The sequence below is a fragment of the Ochotona princeps genome, chromosome 14, assembly GCF_030435755.1.
Source record: "Ochotona princeps isolate mOchPri1 chromosome 14, mOchPri1.hap1, whole genome shotgun sequence".
Lineage (NCBI taxonomy): Eukaryota > Metazoa > Chordata > Mammalia > Lagomorpha > Ochotonidae > Ochotona > Ochotona princeps.
The window spans coordinates 58,167,092-58,185,305 of NC_080845.1; the positions used below are offsets into that span (position 1 = coordinate 58,167,092).

The following is an 18,214-nucleotide window of genomic DNA, read 5'->3' on the forward strand; positions in this document are numbered from 1 at the left end:
AAGAGGAGGAAGAATGCACAGATGGGAAGCACTACAGCTCAGCGCTCAGGGGACTGGCAGACAACCTCCTCGAGTTGCTGCATGTCTGTTCCTAGAACTTACAGTTGTCAAAGTGAAAACTGCCTAGGGATGCTCCTCATTTCCTTCCATGTCAGGGACCTTCTAGTGCAGCTTTTGTCCTCTCTGCCCTTTAAACCTGGCGGGTTAGTATTAAATGCTCTGACCTGAGCATCATGGACCAATGGGAGGAACTGAGCCTGCGGGTGGCATTTTGTGAGCGAGGTGCATTGTGCTTTCTGAAAGAGTGGAGACAATGGAGCTGGACCTATCCGTGTTAGGACTGGCCCTTGCTGAGTGTGGGATTGGAGTCCTGGGAAAGCCCTGGCTTGGGATCAGATTCTTAGTGCCTCTGGATTTTGCCACTCTCCAGCTGCCTGAATTGGATACTCGATCAGAAGTCAGAGCTTCCCGTAGCTTTCAGGAAGTGATGCTGCTTCTCAGGTCAGCTTAGGAAGAGATAGCTACTTTGGTGGAGGATGGATCCAATACTGTGGTTGCACACAGTTAATAGGATGTCCATGAACAGGGGCTTCTAGATTTGCTGCCAGCACTGCAGTGCAGGTGCCGGGACCGTCCTTCCACACAACTGATACCCTCAATGCCTAATCCCAATTGATTCTCAACACATGGGTCAACACAAGATGACAGAGATCAATGAGCCTTCAAGAATCTCAGATTCCCTCCTGAAACCTCGGCTGTCCGACGTGTCACACAAACTCAAACGGAAGGTCTTCCCTCAGGCTTTGATTCTCAGAAACAAACACTCTGAATTGTGGTAGGGATGAGTGCAGTCATCTTAGAGCAGGCCACACCTCTTGCCAACCAGCCTCCATGCTCATACTGTGACATCTCCACACCACTGCCAATGATTTCCACTAACAGCCTCTCAGTAGGGACAAAACCTTGTGGGTGCTTTGTGAATCATGTCCACATTCTCCTTCAAGTGTATAGGTATTTAATATGAGTATACAATATATATACTCATATATTGTATATATATATACTCAATATATATACTCATATATTGTATACTCATATTAAATATGCAATACCCAGTAAGGAAACCTCTGTTACAAGTTCAGGGCACATAATCTATTATGCCTCTTGGAATGATCAAAATGAAACTTACTGTTAATTTTTAATTATGTTATTCATATAAAGTTAATCAACTTTCCAATACTATTTTAGGATCATATTAATAATCCCCCGCACACATGGATGTTGAAATATATTGAGGTGAAGTTTAAAGGTTTGCACAAGTTTTAAGAATTAAAGTGTTATTTAATATGTTACATATCAACCACAATTGATGAGATAAAAATAAGAAAGTTATCTTTTCCCTAATGAAAAGAAAAATTGTGCAAATTGCTACCATTGAGATGACAGCAGGAACAGAGTGCATTGTAACTGGAGTGGTGTGATGAATGAAAATATGTTGTGCATTGTGAACCAGCCACTCTTCTACAGTCTTTCAATTAAGTTATCTTACTACAGCCTGTTAAATTTGTAAGATACTATCTCTTCCGTTGTTCATTTATTTGAGAGATGTGGATCCGAGTCAAAAAATATTAATTTGTTCACTTCCCCAGGCTTCCAATACCCAGCACAGTCCCTGGCTAAATTGAATATCCTGAAAGTTAGTCCTCATCGGTGGTAATTTATCCATAAACTAGTGCCATTTCAAAATAAAAATGAAAACATACTTGGAGTTGCATGAAGATTAACAGCACAACCTATCGAAACTTGTGGGATATGGCAACAACAATGTTTACAAATCATCAGGAAATACTACAAGCAGCTATATGCTAGCACATGGGGAAAGAGAGAAGAAATGGATAGATTTATGAACACACACAATCCAAAAAATTGAACTATAATGATGTAGAATACCTAAATATACCAGTTACTAATATGGAGATTGATTCAGTAATGAAGATCCTCCCAACAAAAACAACAACAAAAGCCCAGGAGTGGATGGCTGCCCTGCTGAATTCTACCGAACGTTTCATGAGGAACAACTCCCATTTTCTTAGTTCATTCAAAACAACTGAAGTGGAGGTGATCTTCAGAAACACTCTCTGTGAAGCCAGAGTTATCTTGATTCCAAATTCAGAAAACCATGCAAAAAGATATAGTCCTATAGGTTAATATTCCAGATGAACATAGATGCAAACATAGATGGTCAAATGTAGCAGCACATTAGAACTTATTTACCCAGACCAATTGAGATTTATCCCAATGATGCAGGGATGATTCAACACATGCAAATCAAAAAGTGTGATATATTACATTAACAAATTGAAGGAAAAAAATCATACGATCATATCAACAGATGTAGACAAAGCATTCTAACATACAACACCCTTTCATGGTAAATACAAACAAAAAAGCTTAAGTTAATTGATTATAGAAGGAAATTCCTCAATGCAAAAGATACAAATAGGCAACGTAGGTAAAACAAGCAGCCAGCATAATACCAAATGGGTAAGAGCTGGAGGCACTTTAACTAATATCCCTGGACCAGACATGGGTGCCATCTCATCCCCGCTATTCGATAGCATCCTGGAAGTTTCAGGCAAAGCTTTTACACAGGAAAAAAAAGCAGCAGGATAAAAACGTCATATGAGAGAGTGATGCTCTCCCTGTTTACAGACAACATGCATCTCTTTATAAAGAAACATAGAAGACAACTAAACACGGAGAAATCTATCATGTTCTGGATGTAGTAGAATTAATATAATCCAAATGTTCATATTACCAAAAATAATTTAAGAATTCGAGGTTATTCCAACAAGGTACCTAGGACATAATTCTCAGAATAAGAAAAATAATGTTGAAATTCATGTGGAAGCACAAGACACCCTGGATAGCTAAAGCAAGCTTAAACAGAAAACCAAATCTGGAAAAATCACAATTCTAGAGGCAGTTGTAATCAAACAGCGTGTTACTGACACACAGACACGAACATCTCTAGAACAAAACAGAAATCCCGGAAATAAACCCCAAAATCTACAGCCAACTAAGTTTTGACAACTGCACTGAAACAATGTGGAGACAAAGGAAGTCTCTTCAACAAATGATGGCAAGAAAATTGCATTGACATGGGTAGAAGTAAAAAAAAAAAAAAGAAATAGGATCCCTATCTTATTCTAAAAATCAACTCGCAATGAATCAGTTCCCCAAATTTATAATCCAATGCCATCAAACTACCAGAAGAGGGCTTTGGACACACTCTGCAAGGTATCTATGTAAAGAAGACCTCTTGGAAAAGACCACAGAATCACAAGCACAGGTAATTAAAGCAAAAAGAAACAAATGGAATTGCATGAAGCAAAGCATCTTCTGCATGGCAAAGAAACGCATCAACAAAATGAAGAGAATGCCAACAAAATGGGAGAAAGCATTTGCAAATTATTCAACTGATTGAGGATTAATATCAAGGATATATCAAGAACTTGATAAACTCAACAGTAACATAGCAAACAACCCAGTTAATAAATGGGATGGACATGAACTGACATTTCTCAAAGACTGAGATCCAGGTGGCCAAAACACATGGAAAAAATTCTCAGGACTGCCAGCCCTTAGGGACATGCAAATAAAAACCAAAATGAGGCTTCCATCACCACAATGGGAATGGCTATCATCTAGAAATCAGAAAACAATACGTTTTGTTGAGGATGTGGGGAAACAGTTTTCTCCATCCACTGCTGGTTGAAATGTAACCTAGTGCAACCATTTTGAGTACAGAAACTCCTCAGAGTCTGAGAAAAAATACACCACGTGACTCAACCCCTTAATCCAGGGAACTTATCCCAATGGAATTTAATCAACACATCAAAGAGTTACTTGTATCCCATCTTCATTGTAGCTCAATTCATAATAACTAAGATATGAATAAACCCAGATGTTAGTCAACGAATGACTGGATCAAGAACACATGGTATATAAACACAATAGAATTTTACTCAACACAGTGTTGGAGTATAGGTAAAAGCTATGATAGTGTATTAGTATGCTAGAACAGTCTGTTTTTGTTGCGCAGCGTGAGATTCCCTTGTGCCGAAGAAAACTGCTACTTTGCTAGGCCAGGAGGCAGCCGGACTTTGGGAGGATTCCGCTTTAGCCATAAATCTGTTCTTTGCCGCCTTGCAACTTTGTAATCCAGGTGCAGGGGGGTCGGGGGGAAGCAAGGACACAATTCTTCTCCGGTCCCAGGAACAAGAGGAAGATAAGGGTGTGAGAATGGGATGAGCCATGAAGATAGTGGGTATGGGAACGGAAGAGGCTGCCTGTGCCTGAAGGCCATAAAATAGTGAACATGTCTAAGGTTGTTACTTTTGATGTATTTCCCAGCCCCAAAGGGCCTATATAAGCTACTGTCTTGGGCTTGTTCAGGGTCCAATCGCCCGGCTTGGCTGGCCTGCGTGCACCAAATTTGGTCTGGCCCCAGCATGCTGGCACAATCAACTCTGTTTGCTGTTTGCATTACCAGTGAGACTCTTTGTCTTTCTCTGGGGGTTGACTAGCTCACACCCTGACATCCGGAGGCTTTGGCTCGGACTCTAACAACATAAAAGAATGAAATCTTATCTTTTGCAACTAAAATGCATGCAACTGGGAATTATTGAGCTCATTAAAAAAAAAAAGTTCTAAGAAAATAAATATCTGTATTTTCCTTATCTTGATAATATACAGAGTACAAAAATTGTAATATTTGAGCCATATTGACACTCTGAGAACTGATTACAGTTCACATCCTCTGTCACTGCTTCAGAGGAATATAGGCCTTTACATCATAGTGTTGAGCCCATATTTGTGAAGCATTATTTATACGTATTTATCTCAATTTCATTTTAGTTTTGTAAGTGTTGAATATGATAGTTTCTATGTTTTGTGTCAGCTTGTCTGAAACAGTAACATCTTACTGTTAAGAAATCCACTATTGATTTCACATGGGGGAGGGCGGGGGGAGGGGTGGGGTGATTCCCAGTTCCAACGAAACTGTATCACATAATACAATGTAATCAATGAATAAATTAAAAAAAAGTTAATAAAAAATTTAAAAAAAAAAGAAATCCACTGTTGGATATCTTTAAATATATATATATATGCATAAAAGAATGTTAGGTTTATATCTGGGTTAGTGTAAGGCAAGCACACTGCATAGCTCAGATGGATTTGAGTATATCTATGATCCTCTGAGTGTAGATTAGATATCTAAGTACCAGTAAAATCCACAGACAGTGTTTCATACTTTCAACACTATTCAACTAAAGGGTCCTCAGTCAAGGGCTGTAAGCAAGGATGGGACCTCAGTTAACATACGGGTTACAGAAGAAACAGGTGGAAAAATTCTCTAAGGTGGGCATTTAATAGAAAGAAAGGGTTTATTGAACAGTGGGAAGCAGGGCTGGGCAGAAAGATGTGGGACCTAAGCTGGGGGAGGGGCAATGGCACAGCATTCATAGATTGTTCCTTCCTCACCCACACAAGCCCTTTGTGACTCTGCCATGCTCTGTGATGCAGGCCTGGGTCTGCAGTGGAGCTGTGCGCCCTCAGAACTCAGTTGCCTCAGGCAGCCATGTGATTCTGACCATGGACGATGTTCTCTCACTTCTGAAGAGCTGCATTGAGCCCTGGCTGAGCTTTGGCTCAGAGTACTTAGGTGCTGTCCCCAGCTTCATCCTGCTCAATGTGGTGGGGCTGTTGCTGCTCTACCTTTGTTACCTGCTGTTACCAACCAAGGTAGGGAACCACAGGGAAGCCCCCGGGGAGATGCTGTGTTGCTGCTGTTTCCTGTTTCTAGTCTTATGTGTCCACAGGACTGTGGTTGGGTCAGAGATGGCTCAGATGGGAAGTGTGAGAGGACAGAACCTGTCTCTAGGGGAAGTGGGTGGACAGGTCAAGGGTGTAGGAAAGACTATGACTTCCACCTGAAATTCCCAGGCTACCTACCTGACAAGGTGGAGTTTGCCAGGATAAAATCCAAAATACAGAGATGCTGTGGTCCTGAACTGGCTTCATTTGGGACTTTGGGTTCTCTAGTGCAGAAGGTCTCTCCTTTTTCTATTCCATGAATCAAATTCCCAGATCAAGTCTTTCTTTTGGTCTGAGCAAGACAACAGTTCTGAGTCCCCCAGCACCTCAAAGCACACAGGGTCCTTGAGGTGTACAGAGGGTCTCAGAGGAGCACACGGAGTCCTCCAAAAAGCACAGAGGGTCCTCTGAGGAGCACATAAGGTCCTCTGAGGAGCACACAGGGTCCTTGAGGAGTATGCAGGGTGCTCAAGGAGCACAGAGGATCCTCCAAAAAGCACTGAGGGTCTTCTGAGGAGCACATAAAGCCCTCCAAGGAACACAGAGGGTCCTCAAGGAGCCCTCAGGGTCCTCCAAGGAGCACAAATGGGGCTGCTGTCCACCATTTTTTGTGGCCTCCAAGAGCATAAATCATCAGATTCTAAAACATCTGAATCTCAGAGATACCATCCTTATTTGAGCTTCACAAGGAAGGAATAGTTGAAAATATTTACTCACATTGGAAAATGAAAAATAAGAGGAAATATGTATTTATTACTATAGTAGATTCTTAAATGATGAGTATCAGAATATTCTAGAGAGAAACATCAAAGAAGTTTCCAGACCTCTACTGTTGTTTTTGTGTTCTCAGCACCCAGGAAGAGCCACAACGAAGAGGAAAGGTGGAACATTTAGAGGTATGGTTTTCCCCATTCAACCTGAACTCTCTGAGGACAGCCCTTCCAGGTCTTTCCATGAAGACCCGGGTCTATGATCTCTGAGGATGTCAGTCACTAAATGCAGTCCCTCAGCAAAAAGAAATCTAGATGGCATAGGGAAAGTATTGAAAACTGAAACCATTCTGCCCACGCACACATGGGCAGGAGGCAAAAATTAACTAGGCAGTGAGAAGTTGAGGAAGGATTACTGGTTATTTTGGAGTCAGAATTTATACTTATAGCTTAGTCCTTTCATATCCTGAGTAGTCACATTCCTTTCTAAATTCAGCATTGACACCTGCACCAGGTACAATAATATTTATTTATTTACTTACTTGAAAGAGAGTGATGGGTACAGAAAGCTGGAAAAAGGAAGCGATCTTAAGTCTTAGATCCTACATCTTAGATCATTCCCCTAATGGCTGCAAGAGGTGAGGTTGTCCAAGGCTGAAACCTGGATCCAGAAACTTCATCCAGGTCTCCCATATGAGTGGATGGGAATCAAGAACTTAGGACATTATCAGCTTACTTCCAGGACCAGTAGTTGAAACGCAGATTGTAAGAATGGCAGTATATAAGACCTGGCCATCCTAAGCAATATTGTAAGACACTACAAAGCACACACCCTGTGATGAAGTAGTTCACATACATATGTAATTCTTATTAATATTATTATTTAGTTCACATAATACGTGATTCTTATTAATATTATTATTAACCAATTATATTGCTACCTACATTGTGAATTGTAGAGATTTGTGACTCACGGGGCTCCCATGAAGGATCATTGTTGGAATCCTATGCATGTGCATATTACATATAACCCACTCCCTTGGTTTCTCAGGTTGGAGATCTCACAAGAGAGAAGCAGAGGAGAGAAAGAAGCTACTTAACATTCTGAAAAGGTGATGAGTCTTTCCCTTTGCTGGTTCCTTTTGTAACTTGTCCTATGCATTACACGGTATAAGGGCAAAGTTTGTCCTAGTTGTAGTGAGGTGAATACTGTTTGGTGGAAGGCCATTAAATGCATTATGAACTGATGGATGTGGGCCAACCACGGGTAAAAGTTTCCAGACATCCCCAGCTACAATAGGCCAGTGGGACCTCCTTTCCTCTTTGTGGTCTTGGCTATAGCTTTATATTTCCTGTCTCCTGCAGACCCCTGGGCCACCACCATGACAGCACACACTTTCGTCACATGTTGTGTCCAGACCCCTCCTGTGAGGTGTGTAATAGAACAACAGCAGAGATCCAGCAGCTGCTGTCCCAGGAATCCCTGCAAGATGCTGCTCTCTCTGAGTATTTTTCATCCTCCACTGATTCTATGATTGAGACCTCAGTATGTCTCACCTCTGACCTCTCCACAATTCCTCCAGGAGATGCAACAGCATTCCCTCTGGCTGAGCCCTCTCCACCACCCTGCTCAACTGTCTCAACTAACCTGGATACCTCCTGTGAGGACTTCATCTCCCCCTCCAATCTGGGTGATTCTCTACCCCCAGAGCTTACTCCTTGCCTGGATTTCTCATTCCCAGGGAGACATGTCTTATTGCAACCACCTGGTATTCCCACTCCTCCCCCCAAAACAAAAGACATTCACTCTACTAACCTGGCAGCATTGGAAATCTGGAATCAGGCACATACCAAGGATTTGCCAACATCAAACCTGGCACAAGGTGATGCCAAGAAAAACATTCTTGCCCTCCATTCATCCAAAGCATCCAGTGGAGTTGCACCTACATCCGTACTTTCAGGTATTGGTAACCTATTCTTTCTCAGTTCAGATGCCCTTGCACTGCTAGAGAGACAAGTCAGAAAGAAGGGTGATTTCTTGATACACAGGGAAAATGAAAAGAAAAAAGTATATTTTCCAAAGCAACTGACGCCAGACCTCCCACTTCCTTCTCCAGGGAAAGCACTAGGGTCTATCCATGATAAGTATGACTCAGCAGTTTCCCTTCCTTTGTGGAATGGCAAAGATAAACCACGGAAGCTGCGCATGCATCAGAAGTCCCCATATCCCAAGATATTTGAGCAGCAATTATCTGAAAGATGTATTCAGATCTCCGGAGGTCACCTAGCTTTGTACCACAACTTGCTGTATCCTGCTGGCCCTGTCTCAGGGAGTTGTTCACCAACCCTCCTTGTCTTAAGTAGTACATATGATACCTCTACAGCCCAAGAATCCCCAGCAACTTCCAATGCACAGTCCCAGCAATCCACAGCAGGTTCCACTCTACAATCCCAGCAATCCACAGCAGGTTCCACTCTACAATCCCAGCAATCCACAGCAGGTTCCACTCTACAATCCCAGCAATCCACAGCAGGTTCCACTTTACAATCCCAGGAATCCACAGCAGTATCCAATCTACAATCCCAGGAATCCACAGCAATTTCCAACCCACAATCCCAGGAATCCCCAGTGCTTCCCATCACCCAAGCCCAGGAATCCCCAGTGCTTCCCGTCACCATAGCTCAGGAAACCCCAGCACTTCCCATCACCCAGACCCAGGAGTCACCAGCGCTTCCCGCCACCATAGCTCAGGAAACCCCAGCACTTCCTGCCACCCAGGCCCAGGAGTCACCAGCGCTTCCCGCCACCATAGCTCAGGAAACCCCAGCACTTCCCGCCACCCAGGCCCAGGAATCCCCAGCACTTCCCATCACCCAGGCCAAGGAGTCACTAGAGCTTCCTGCCACCCAGGCCCAGGAATCCCCAGCACTTCCTGTCACCCAGGCCCAGGAATTCCCAGCACTTCCTGTCATCCAGGCCCAGGAATCCCCAGCACTTCCTGTAACCCAAGCTCAGGAAATCCCAGCGCTTCCTGTAACCCAAGCTCAGGAAACCTCAGCGCTTCCTGCCACCCAAGTTCAGGAATCCCCTGCGCTTCCCATCACCCAGACCCAGGAATCCCCAGTACTTCCTGTCACCATAGCTCAGGAAACCTCAGCGTTTCCTGCCACCCAAGTTCAGGAATCCCCTGCGCTTCCCATCACCCAGACCCAGGAATCCCCAGTACTTCCTGCCACCATAGCTCAGGAAACCCCAGCACTTCCTGCCACCCAAGCTCAGGAAATCTCAGCACTTCCTGCCTCCCAGGTCCAGGAATCCCCAGCACTTCCCATCACCCAGGCCAAGGAGTCACCAGAGCTTCCTGTCACCATAGCTCAGGAATCCCCAGCACTTCCTGTTATCCAAGCTCAGGAATCCCCAGGACTTCCTGTTATCCAAACTCAGGAATCCCCAGCACTTCCTGTTATCCAAGCTCAGGAATCCCCAGCACTTCCTGCCACCCAAGCTCAGGAAACCCCAGCACTTCCCACCACCCAGGCCCAGGAATCCCCAGCACTTCCCATCACCCAGGGCAAGGAGTCACCAGCACTTACTACCGCCCAGGCCCAGGAATTCCCAGCACTTCCTGTCACCATAGCTCAGGAATCCCCAGCACTTCCTGTTATCCAAGCTCAGGAAACCCTAAAACTTCCTGTCACCCAGGCCCAGGAATCCCCAGCACTTCCTGTTACCCAAGCTCAGGAAACCCAAGCAGTTCCTGATCCCCTATCCCAGAAATCCTCAGTACTTCCTAATATACCTGTCCAACAATCCGGAGCACTTTCCAATCTCCAACTTATGTCAGAGTTTGGGATCCAATCTCAACCCCAATTTCTCACTAAGGACCAACCTCAATCCTTTCTTCCAATGGTGCCATTTTCTGCTGCATCCCAGAACACCACCTGTGGAGTACATTTTCCTCGACTCCAGAAAGAGGTTGAGTCTCTCAGCCTATCTGAAACTCAACACTTAGAGCATCATTTGGTGAAGAAGAAGCAGGAAAATTTGTGGGGTATACCCTCTGTGGTGCTTGAGTCTCAGAAAGTTTTTTGTCCTCCAGCTCCTAACCTTTCCTTGTTGAGCCAGTCCTGCAAGGCCCACATTCCTGTCTCCATCCTTCCTGGAGAATTTTCCCTGAACAGTGAGATTCGGGAGAAACTAGAGCACCACCTCCAAAAAAGGCTCGTCCAATACCAGTGTGGCCTGCCTCGCAGAGTCTGTGAGTCTCTGTCCCTGGTTAGTATTCAGAGTGACATTTCTGGAACATCTGAATCGAAGAGCAATCAGGGACTCTCGGGGATTTGCTTGTTTAAGGATCAGAGCATCAGAGATACCGTGGTTCTGAAATTGAGTCCACCTGGAAGCTTCTGTGAGAGGATCTTGGGAATGCTTCTACCAGAAAAGGGTGAGAGGATGGTGAGTCTGTCAGGAAACAATTCAAGGACCTCATGGATGAGCCTAAATCAGCAAAAATGTAAAAATGCCCTGGAAACCCATTTGAAAAGGAAAGTTATGGAAATAAAGGAGAATCACATCCCTCGTATTGTGTATAAATCATTGCATTCCCTTAAGCATTCATGGGCTTCTGAGAAACCTTGTAGTCAAGAACATCAAGATCTGGCCAAAGTGATCAGTGTAGCCAGCAATATCGATACCTCCTGCCAGCTTGCTTTCCTTGGTCCTAGCAAGCAAAAGATGTTGGAAGACCATATTCAAAATTACCATGATAGGATAACATGGGGCCTTCCCGAGAAGGTCCTTGAAATCACAGAACTCTTTAAAATGAAAGAGAACTCCCAAGCTGGTGTCTCCAGACCCTGTACACAAAGCTCCATGTTTTTGCATGGAGACAAGGTGAGAAGAATCTCTGTTACCAGTTCAGATCACCAATTCTCTGCCACCTCACCCATATACAAACCCTTTAGAGAAGGGTCTGTGGCTTTGCATGAAGACAAGGCAAGGACAAGAACATCTGTGCCAAGTCTGAATCGTCATGTCTCTGCCACCTCAGCTGTCTGTAAGCACTCTAAAGGAGACTGTACAGCTTTGCATGGAGATAAGGCAAGAACAAGAATCTCTGTCTCCAGTCCAAATCGGCATGTCTCTGCCACCTTACCCATGTGCAAGCCCTACAGAGAAAGTTCTATGGCTTTGCATGAACACAACATGAAACCGAAAACATCTGTGCCAAGTCTGAATTGCCATGTCTCTGCCACCTCGCCCATATGCAAGCCCTACAGAGAAAGTTCTGTGGCCTTGCATGAAGACAAGGCAAGGACAAGAACATCTGTGCCAAGTCTGAATCGCCATGTCTCTGCCACCTCCGCTGTCTGTAAGCCCTCTAAAGGAGACCGTACAGCTTTGCATGAAGACAAGAAGAGAACAAGAATGCCTGTCCCGAGTGTTGATCGTCCTTTCTGTGTCACCTCAGCTGCACATAAGATCTCTAATAAAGGAGGACCTATAGCTTTGCATGGAGACAAGGAGAGAGCAATAATCTCTGTCCCTGGTGTGGATTATCATCTCCCTTCCACCTCTCTTGTGATCAAGGTAAGGCAAGGGGCACCGAGACAAACCCCCTGTGACTCCCTCCCTGAGCAAGAAGGTAACATTAAGAGATTCAACAATCCCAAGCAGCATTCTCTGCCTTGTACAGATAGCATTACAGAAAAGGCATGGCATAAGCAGAGCGAACTAGCCAATAGGTGCAGCCCAATGGTGTTCACAAAACAATTTATGGCTGGATCTAAACCATGCTATAATAAATGGAGCTCCAGAAACAGAATAAAAAGGCTTCAGGGCAAAAAGCTAAACAATTCAGAGCATTTTCCCATGCTTAACAAATCCAGGAAAATATTCATATCAAGGGAGGTCTGTGCTCTTCCATCTCCACATAGGTCCATTTTAACAACAAACAAATCAGAAATCTCCCCAATGACAGATGTGAGTTTGAGCAAAGTAGGAAATACCATAAGTATCAAATACCTCCCACCAATAATATCAGAATCCAAAGATACTAAACTATCAGGTCTCAGTGAGTTAAACGTGATCTTGAAGAACAGGGAATGTAACCAGGATTACAATCATCTCACTGATCACACTCTTGCCTCAAGGAACCTGAAATCTAAGCCTGTCCTGACTCATGCCCAGGGCATATGCACTTGGAACATGGCACCTTCCCAGGTGCTGCACGTCCGTATGGACAACACAGGGAGCGGCAGGCCGCAGATGCAGGAGCCTTGTGTCCCTCTGTGTGGCTTAGGGAAGGGCCAAGAGCAAAGATTCCTCCCAGCTGTGAAGAGAACGAACCCTCCAGAACACAAAGCAGAAGAGCTTGGTGGAGGAGATGCAGGACTAGATCCCTCCCTGCCCAGAAGGAGGAGCCATGCTGCTCCAGACGAGATGCCAAAGGACACATGTGGGAAAAAATCTTCCCCAGTGCAGTCACAGAGGGAGCAGCTTCCTGCTGAAAGCCACTTCAGAAAGCAGGTAAAGCACTTTTTGCAGTGGATTTGGCCCAGCAGAAAATGTGATGGGCCAGAAAGTTTTTTGAAAAATGCAAGTTCCCTATTATCTATGCATGGGATAAACCTGGGTAAAAATCAAGCCACCTTTACTTGGGATACCAAGCTTCAGCAAGTCAGGACAGTTGGTGGCAATGTCCCAGGAGAGAAGCGGGGGCATGATCATGGAATAGGTAAGAAATGCCATCAAGAGTACCTTTCCTCCCAGATGAAATCTGGCAAAACTCAGCACAAGGCAGAACTACAGATTGGAGCAGTGCCTGTCCAGGGTTGTTCATTCAACCAGAGGGCAACATCCTGTAAGGTGACAAATACCACATTCTGCCACCAAGGAGCTGCCTTTGCTGGCCAGAGTTACCCAAGAAATGTACATATGAGATCCAGAGGCAGAGGATCCCAGAAAACTGTGCTATTTAGGGACCAGCATGGTACCAGAAGTATCTCTTAGCTGTGTCCCAGAGGAAGCCTGCACCACAACCAAGTCCCAACTGTAGGTATCAAGTTGTCCAGGGACCTAGGGTTCCCCTCCCGCTGCAAAATGAAATGCTGAAGGATTTATCTCTGGCTTCTAAACAGAAAATGCCTCTCCAGGGTTTTCAAGGAGGAAAATTGTCTCCCTGAAATTAACTCCTTGTTGAAATATTGATTCTTCCCAATAAATATTCTCAAAAGAAATTGATATCCTTTCTGTGTACTGTGTTGAGGGTGTGGACTTTGGGTAGCACAGGGTCTCCTCCTAGGGAAAGGAAGGAGTCGGATAAATTCTTACTATTCACTTTGCAAAGATGACTGTCGGAATACATCCAATAGGATAGCTGAGACAACAGAGGCCTGTGGGATCCTGTTGAGAAGAGACTCCAAGAAAGAGGCTGCGGAAGAACTCTCATTCAGAGTGCACTCTTGTTCCCAGTGAGTCCTTGGATATGCTTTCATGCTCTCCTTAACGATAGGCAAACATCTGTGCTTTGTCTGGTCAGTTAGCCAAGGGCAGACAGTATTCCTTATCCATTCCTAACTTTGATAATGCTTTGACCAGGTCATCTTGTAAGCCTCCTTGAACATTCTACTCCCAGACATGATCTAATTCTGAATTGTGTCTGAACTATTGTTATACTAAGTTTTACTAAGTGTATAACCCTGGAAATAAACTTTGTCCGTTGCCTAAGAGAGCACACTGTCCCCCTGGTTTTTCGGTCGCATCTCCTCCCCAGGGACCCACAAGATAAAAACTTGCAGTTACCACACCTTGGAGCTCCAGGGAGAATTTGTGTTTTAAATGGCTGGAAAAAAGTCCTCTCCCTCCTTGAAAAGTTGGAAAAGATGAACTTTTTGTCTCAACCTCTTAAGCTTAGCTCTTTGGCTGACTATACCTCTGTCTTCACTGGCTGTTTCACATCCTTTAGCACAACAAATAACATAGACCTTCCACATCCAGAGAGAGTCAACGGCACATGTGGTTTAGTAATATTTTAGATACTTGTCAGCCACCAGATGTCACACCAGTGTGTACACACTGATTTGGGAATAGTAGGAGAGCTGTACTGGGCATTGGGTTGCTTGTGGTGGGGGCTAGCATCAAGGCTTATAGCTTTCTTAATCTCTGCAATGAAGGAGATGATAATGTGTTAGAGAAGAATAGTTTAGCCTTACCATTGAGGTTAAGATAATTCTCTTTGGAAAAGCACCCTGGGATGCTTTCTTCATGATGCTTGGATTAGTGAGGCTTTTGTTTGTTTTCCCATTACAAAGGATGATCAGTTATCAGTGTTATAAATGTGGGTCAGAAAGACAACTACCTCCCAGTACAAAGTAACTCTACAAATCACGGGGTTACCAGGAAGAGATCACTCAAAAGAGTGAGAAAAGAAGTCAAAAGCAAGAGGAGAAAAGGATGATCTCGCTAAAGCACCAAAGGTTTATGCTACTCCATCCCCATATCCCAGTCACCTTTCCCAGACCGCTCTCAGTTTTCATTTGACTCACACACCATTTCCTCGAGGCTGAGCTGGGCACTGCAGAGCTCACCAAGGCCTCTGAAAGAATTATACATGAGGCTGTTATTGGATCACCAAGATAATCTGTAGGGCTGTTGTCAGGCATGACATTTTTTTTAAAGATTTATTTATTTTTATTGGAAAGTCAGATATACAGAGAGGAGGAGAGACAGTGAGAAAGATCTTCCGTCTGATGATTCACTCCCCAAGTGAGCCGCAACGGCCGATGCTATGCCGATCCGAAGCCAGGAGTCAGGAACTTCTTCCAGGTCTCCCACACGGGTACAGAGTCCCAAGGCTTTGGGCCGTCCTCCACTGCTTTCCTAGGCCACAAGCAGGGAGCTGGATGGGAAGTGGAGCTGCTGGGATTAGAACCGGCGCCCATATGGGATCCCGGCTAGGCTACACTGCTGGGCCCCAGGCATGACATTTTTAAGGAAGGTGATTTGGGTTCATTCCCTCCATCAATGCTAGATTTTAAGATTTCACTATTGGTGTGTCCCAGTTCACCTATTTGGGTAGAGCTGACACCTTTGATCTCCATGAACTTAAGGGACCTAAGGTAGACCTCTTACATCGTAGCTTAGAATACAAAGGTGAATTTTAAAATACACACCAGCATTATAGGTGTTGGCATTTCATAGTAGCTCTTCACAAAACTTATTTTTTGGCCAAAAATGTGTGTGTGTGTGTATATATATATATGTGTGTGTGTGTGTGTGTGTGTGTATATATATATATATAACAGAGTATTAGATTATGTTATTGATGGCTGCCAAGGGCACTGGAGACGAGGGGCTGGTCTGCTCCAGACCTGGCATATCTCCCAGGCTTCAGCCTGGAACAGGAGGCCCCACAGGAGCCAGTTACATCACCAACCTGGCGGGATTCCAGTTGACCAATGACATACCTGAATGGACATTCCTTACATAGTTGGGACAACAACAGCCCCTTTGCCTGCCCACGTGTCTAGAGGGGTATAAAACTCCTCCACACATATCTCAGTTGCCCTTTTCTCCTCCCTCTTCCTTCCCCTCTGTGCAAAGGGGGCCTAGGAGCAGATTTTCCAATAAAGCTTCCATTACAACTCTGAATAACTTGCCGATATTATTCCATTAGCAGGCGGGCGGTCGGTGGTCATCATCTAACAGTTCTATTCTATTCTATTCTATTCTATTCTATTCTATTCTATTCTATTCTATTCTCACTGTGAAAATAGAGGCTGCATGTGTCAACAACTGTACTTGTACTATCAGAACTAAAAAAAATGGCAAGAGTGTCCTATAGAGCACGTGACACTCTGGAATAATTTTTCCCAGAAAAACACACACATTGCCAAATTAAACACAAAAATGTGCACCCCAAACCCCTTGCTTTATCATAGTTCTGCCATCCTGTCCAGAGTTTTGTTTTTGATCTTGCAATGCAGAAATAGTGCAGATCTTATGGGGGCTGTGGGCTGATCAAACAGGGAATGAGTGAAGGACCCCTGCAGCCAAGTGGATGTGACCGCTTCCCAGGTACTACACATCACTGGGATGGTAGAGGACTCACTTGAAAACAGCACAAGAGGTTCTGTTACCATGATCATACCCTAGGAAGTGCCCACTTAAGAACTTTATGCCAATTGAGAGGAGAGTGACCCCTCTGGGACCCACAGCAAGAGAGTATGGAAGCAAGGACTTAGAATCAGGGACCCCCAGAGCCATAAAGAGAAGCTACCCTGCCCACAATAGGCTATCCCTGTCTAGGACAGGAAATGAGAGGGGGCTTCTGAAACTCCTGCTACAGAGGGAGCATTCCACAGGACAGGAATTCCTGTGAAGGCTGAAGCTTGGTTTATGAGCTGTGGGCCTCCTGAAGCCCATGCCGCTATGAAAGCTCTTGGTAAAAGCTTAGAGGTGGCTCTGGCATATAGAAAAGAACCTATGGTCCTGCATGTAAGCAGCAGTAGGAGGCGCTGCAGGCCCAGACAGAATCCAGTAAGACAATTCTCCCACAGTAGGGTGCCCTCTGACTCAAGGTGAATGAGAAGGTTATGGCCCCACTTCTGCAACCAGAAAGATGTTTATCCTACAAAGTTTTGATGCAGGATAGGATATTACACACCCAGAAGTTTAGGGATTTTGAGGACTAGCAACCACCTTCTCAGCCTGAGAAAAGCTGGTTGACCTCTTCAACGCTCACTTGCATGGAAGCATTCCAGGCACCTCCCACTGCCCTCCTGTCTACTGAGGGCACTTAGTGTAGAGATTTCACTCTTCTATGCAATTAGAAAAGGTTTCCACAGCATTTCTGGGAAAGTAAAAACATCCCCAAATTAACAACTCAGTTCCTATTGTTAGAGCTTCAGAGACTCCATCATAGCGCATCTAAGATGAGAAAAATGTTCCCTCTTACTATTGATAGCCTTCATTTTTGGCTTCTAAAAAAGCCTTATTCTGAGGTGTTTAAGCTGGTCACTTTCAAGATGTTTTAAATGCAAACCACATTTCTCCATAAAATGTGCATAAAGATTATTATGAAACCTTCAAATCTTTTTGAAATTAGAAAAATTAAAGGTGGCTGGCTGGCACTGGTAATCCACATAGGCTCCAATCTGAGCCCCAGCTGCTACACTTAAAATCCAGTTCCCTGCCAATGTTCCTAGCAAAGCAGTGGAGGAAGGCCTAAGCACTTGGGCTCCGGGTATTGAAATAATTTGGGGAGTGGACCAGCAGATGGAAGGTATTTCTCTCTCTTTCTCTTTCTCTTTCTCTCCCTCTCCCTGTTTTTCTTGTATTCTTTCTCTGGCAGTGGCTGTGTGACTCCTGGAATGTTATTCTAGGAGAATAACATCTCTAAAATGGGAATCATAATAGTTGCTGCATCAGGCGCTATGAGTTAATACGTGAAAAACTCTCAAAAGAAGTTCCTGTCTTTGCTGCTGTCACATGTTAAATATCTTCCCTGACATCTGTAATGCAGCACTTAAATATTAACCTCTGTTTGCATCTCAGTTAATCCCATTCAACAATACTTATAATTGAAATTAAACGAGCAACTCTTTGACAGTGGGAGTTCTTA

The 18,214-nt window shown here is 44.3% G+C and overlaps 1 protein-coding gene across 1 annotated transcript; it reads left to right on the top strand.

Moving 5' to 3' along the window:
- The first annotated feature begins 5,584 nt into the window (after positions 1-5,584).
- On the top strand, positions 5,585-14,212 carry LOC131481842 (spermatogenesis-associated protein 31D1-like). The gene is made up of 6 exons (XM_058672264.1): positions 5,585-5,808; positions 6,731-6,776; positions 7,642-7,702; positions 7,956-8,551; positions 10,691-12,180; positions 14,105-14,212. The coding sequence occupies exons 1-6, from the start codon at positions 5,659-5,661 to the stop codon at positions 14,210-14,212; spliced, it is 2,451 nt and encodes an 816-aa protein (XP_058528247.1). The 5' UTR covers positions 5,585-5,658.
- Positions 14,213-18,214: the final 4,002 nt, after the last annotated feature.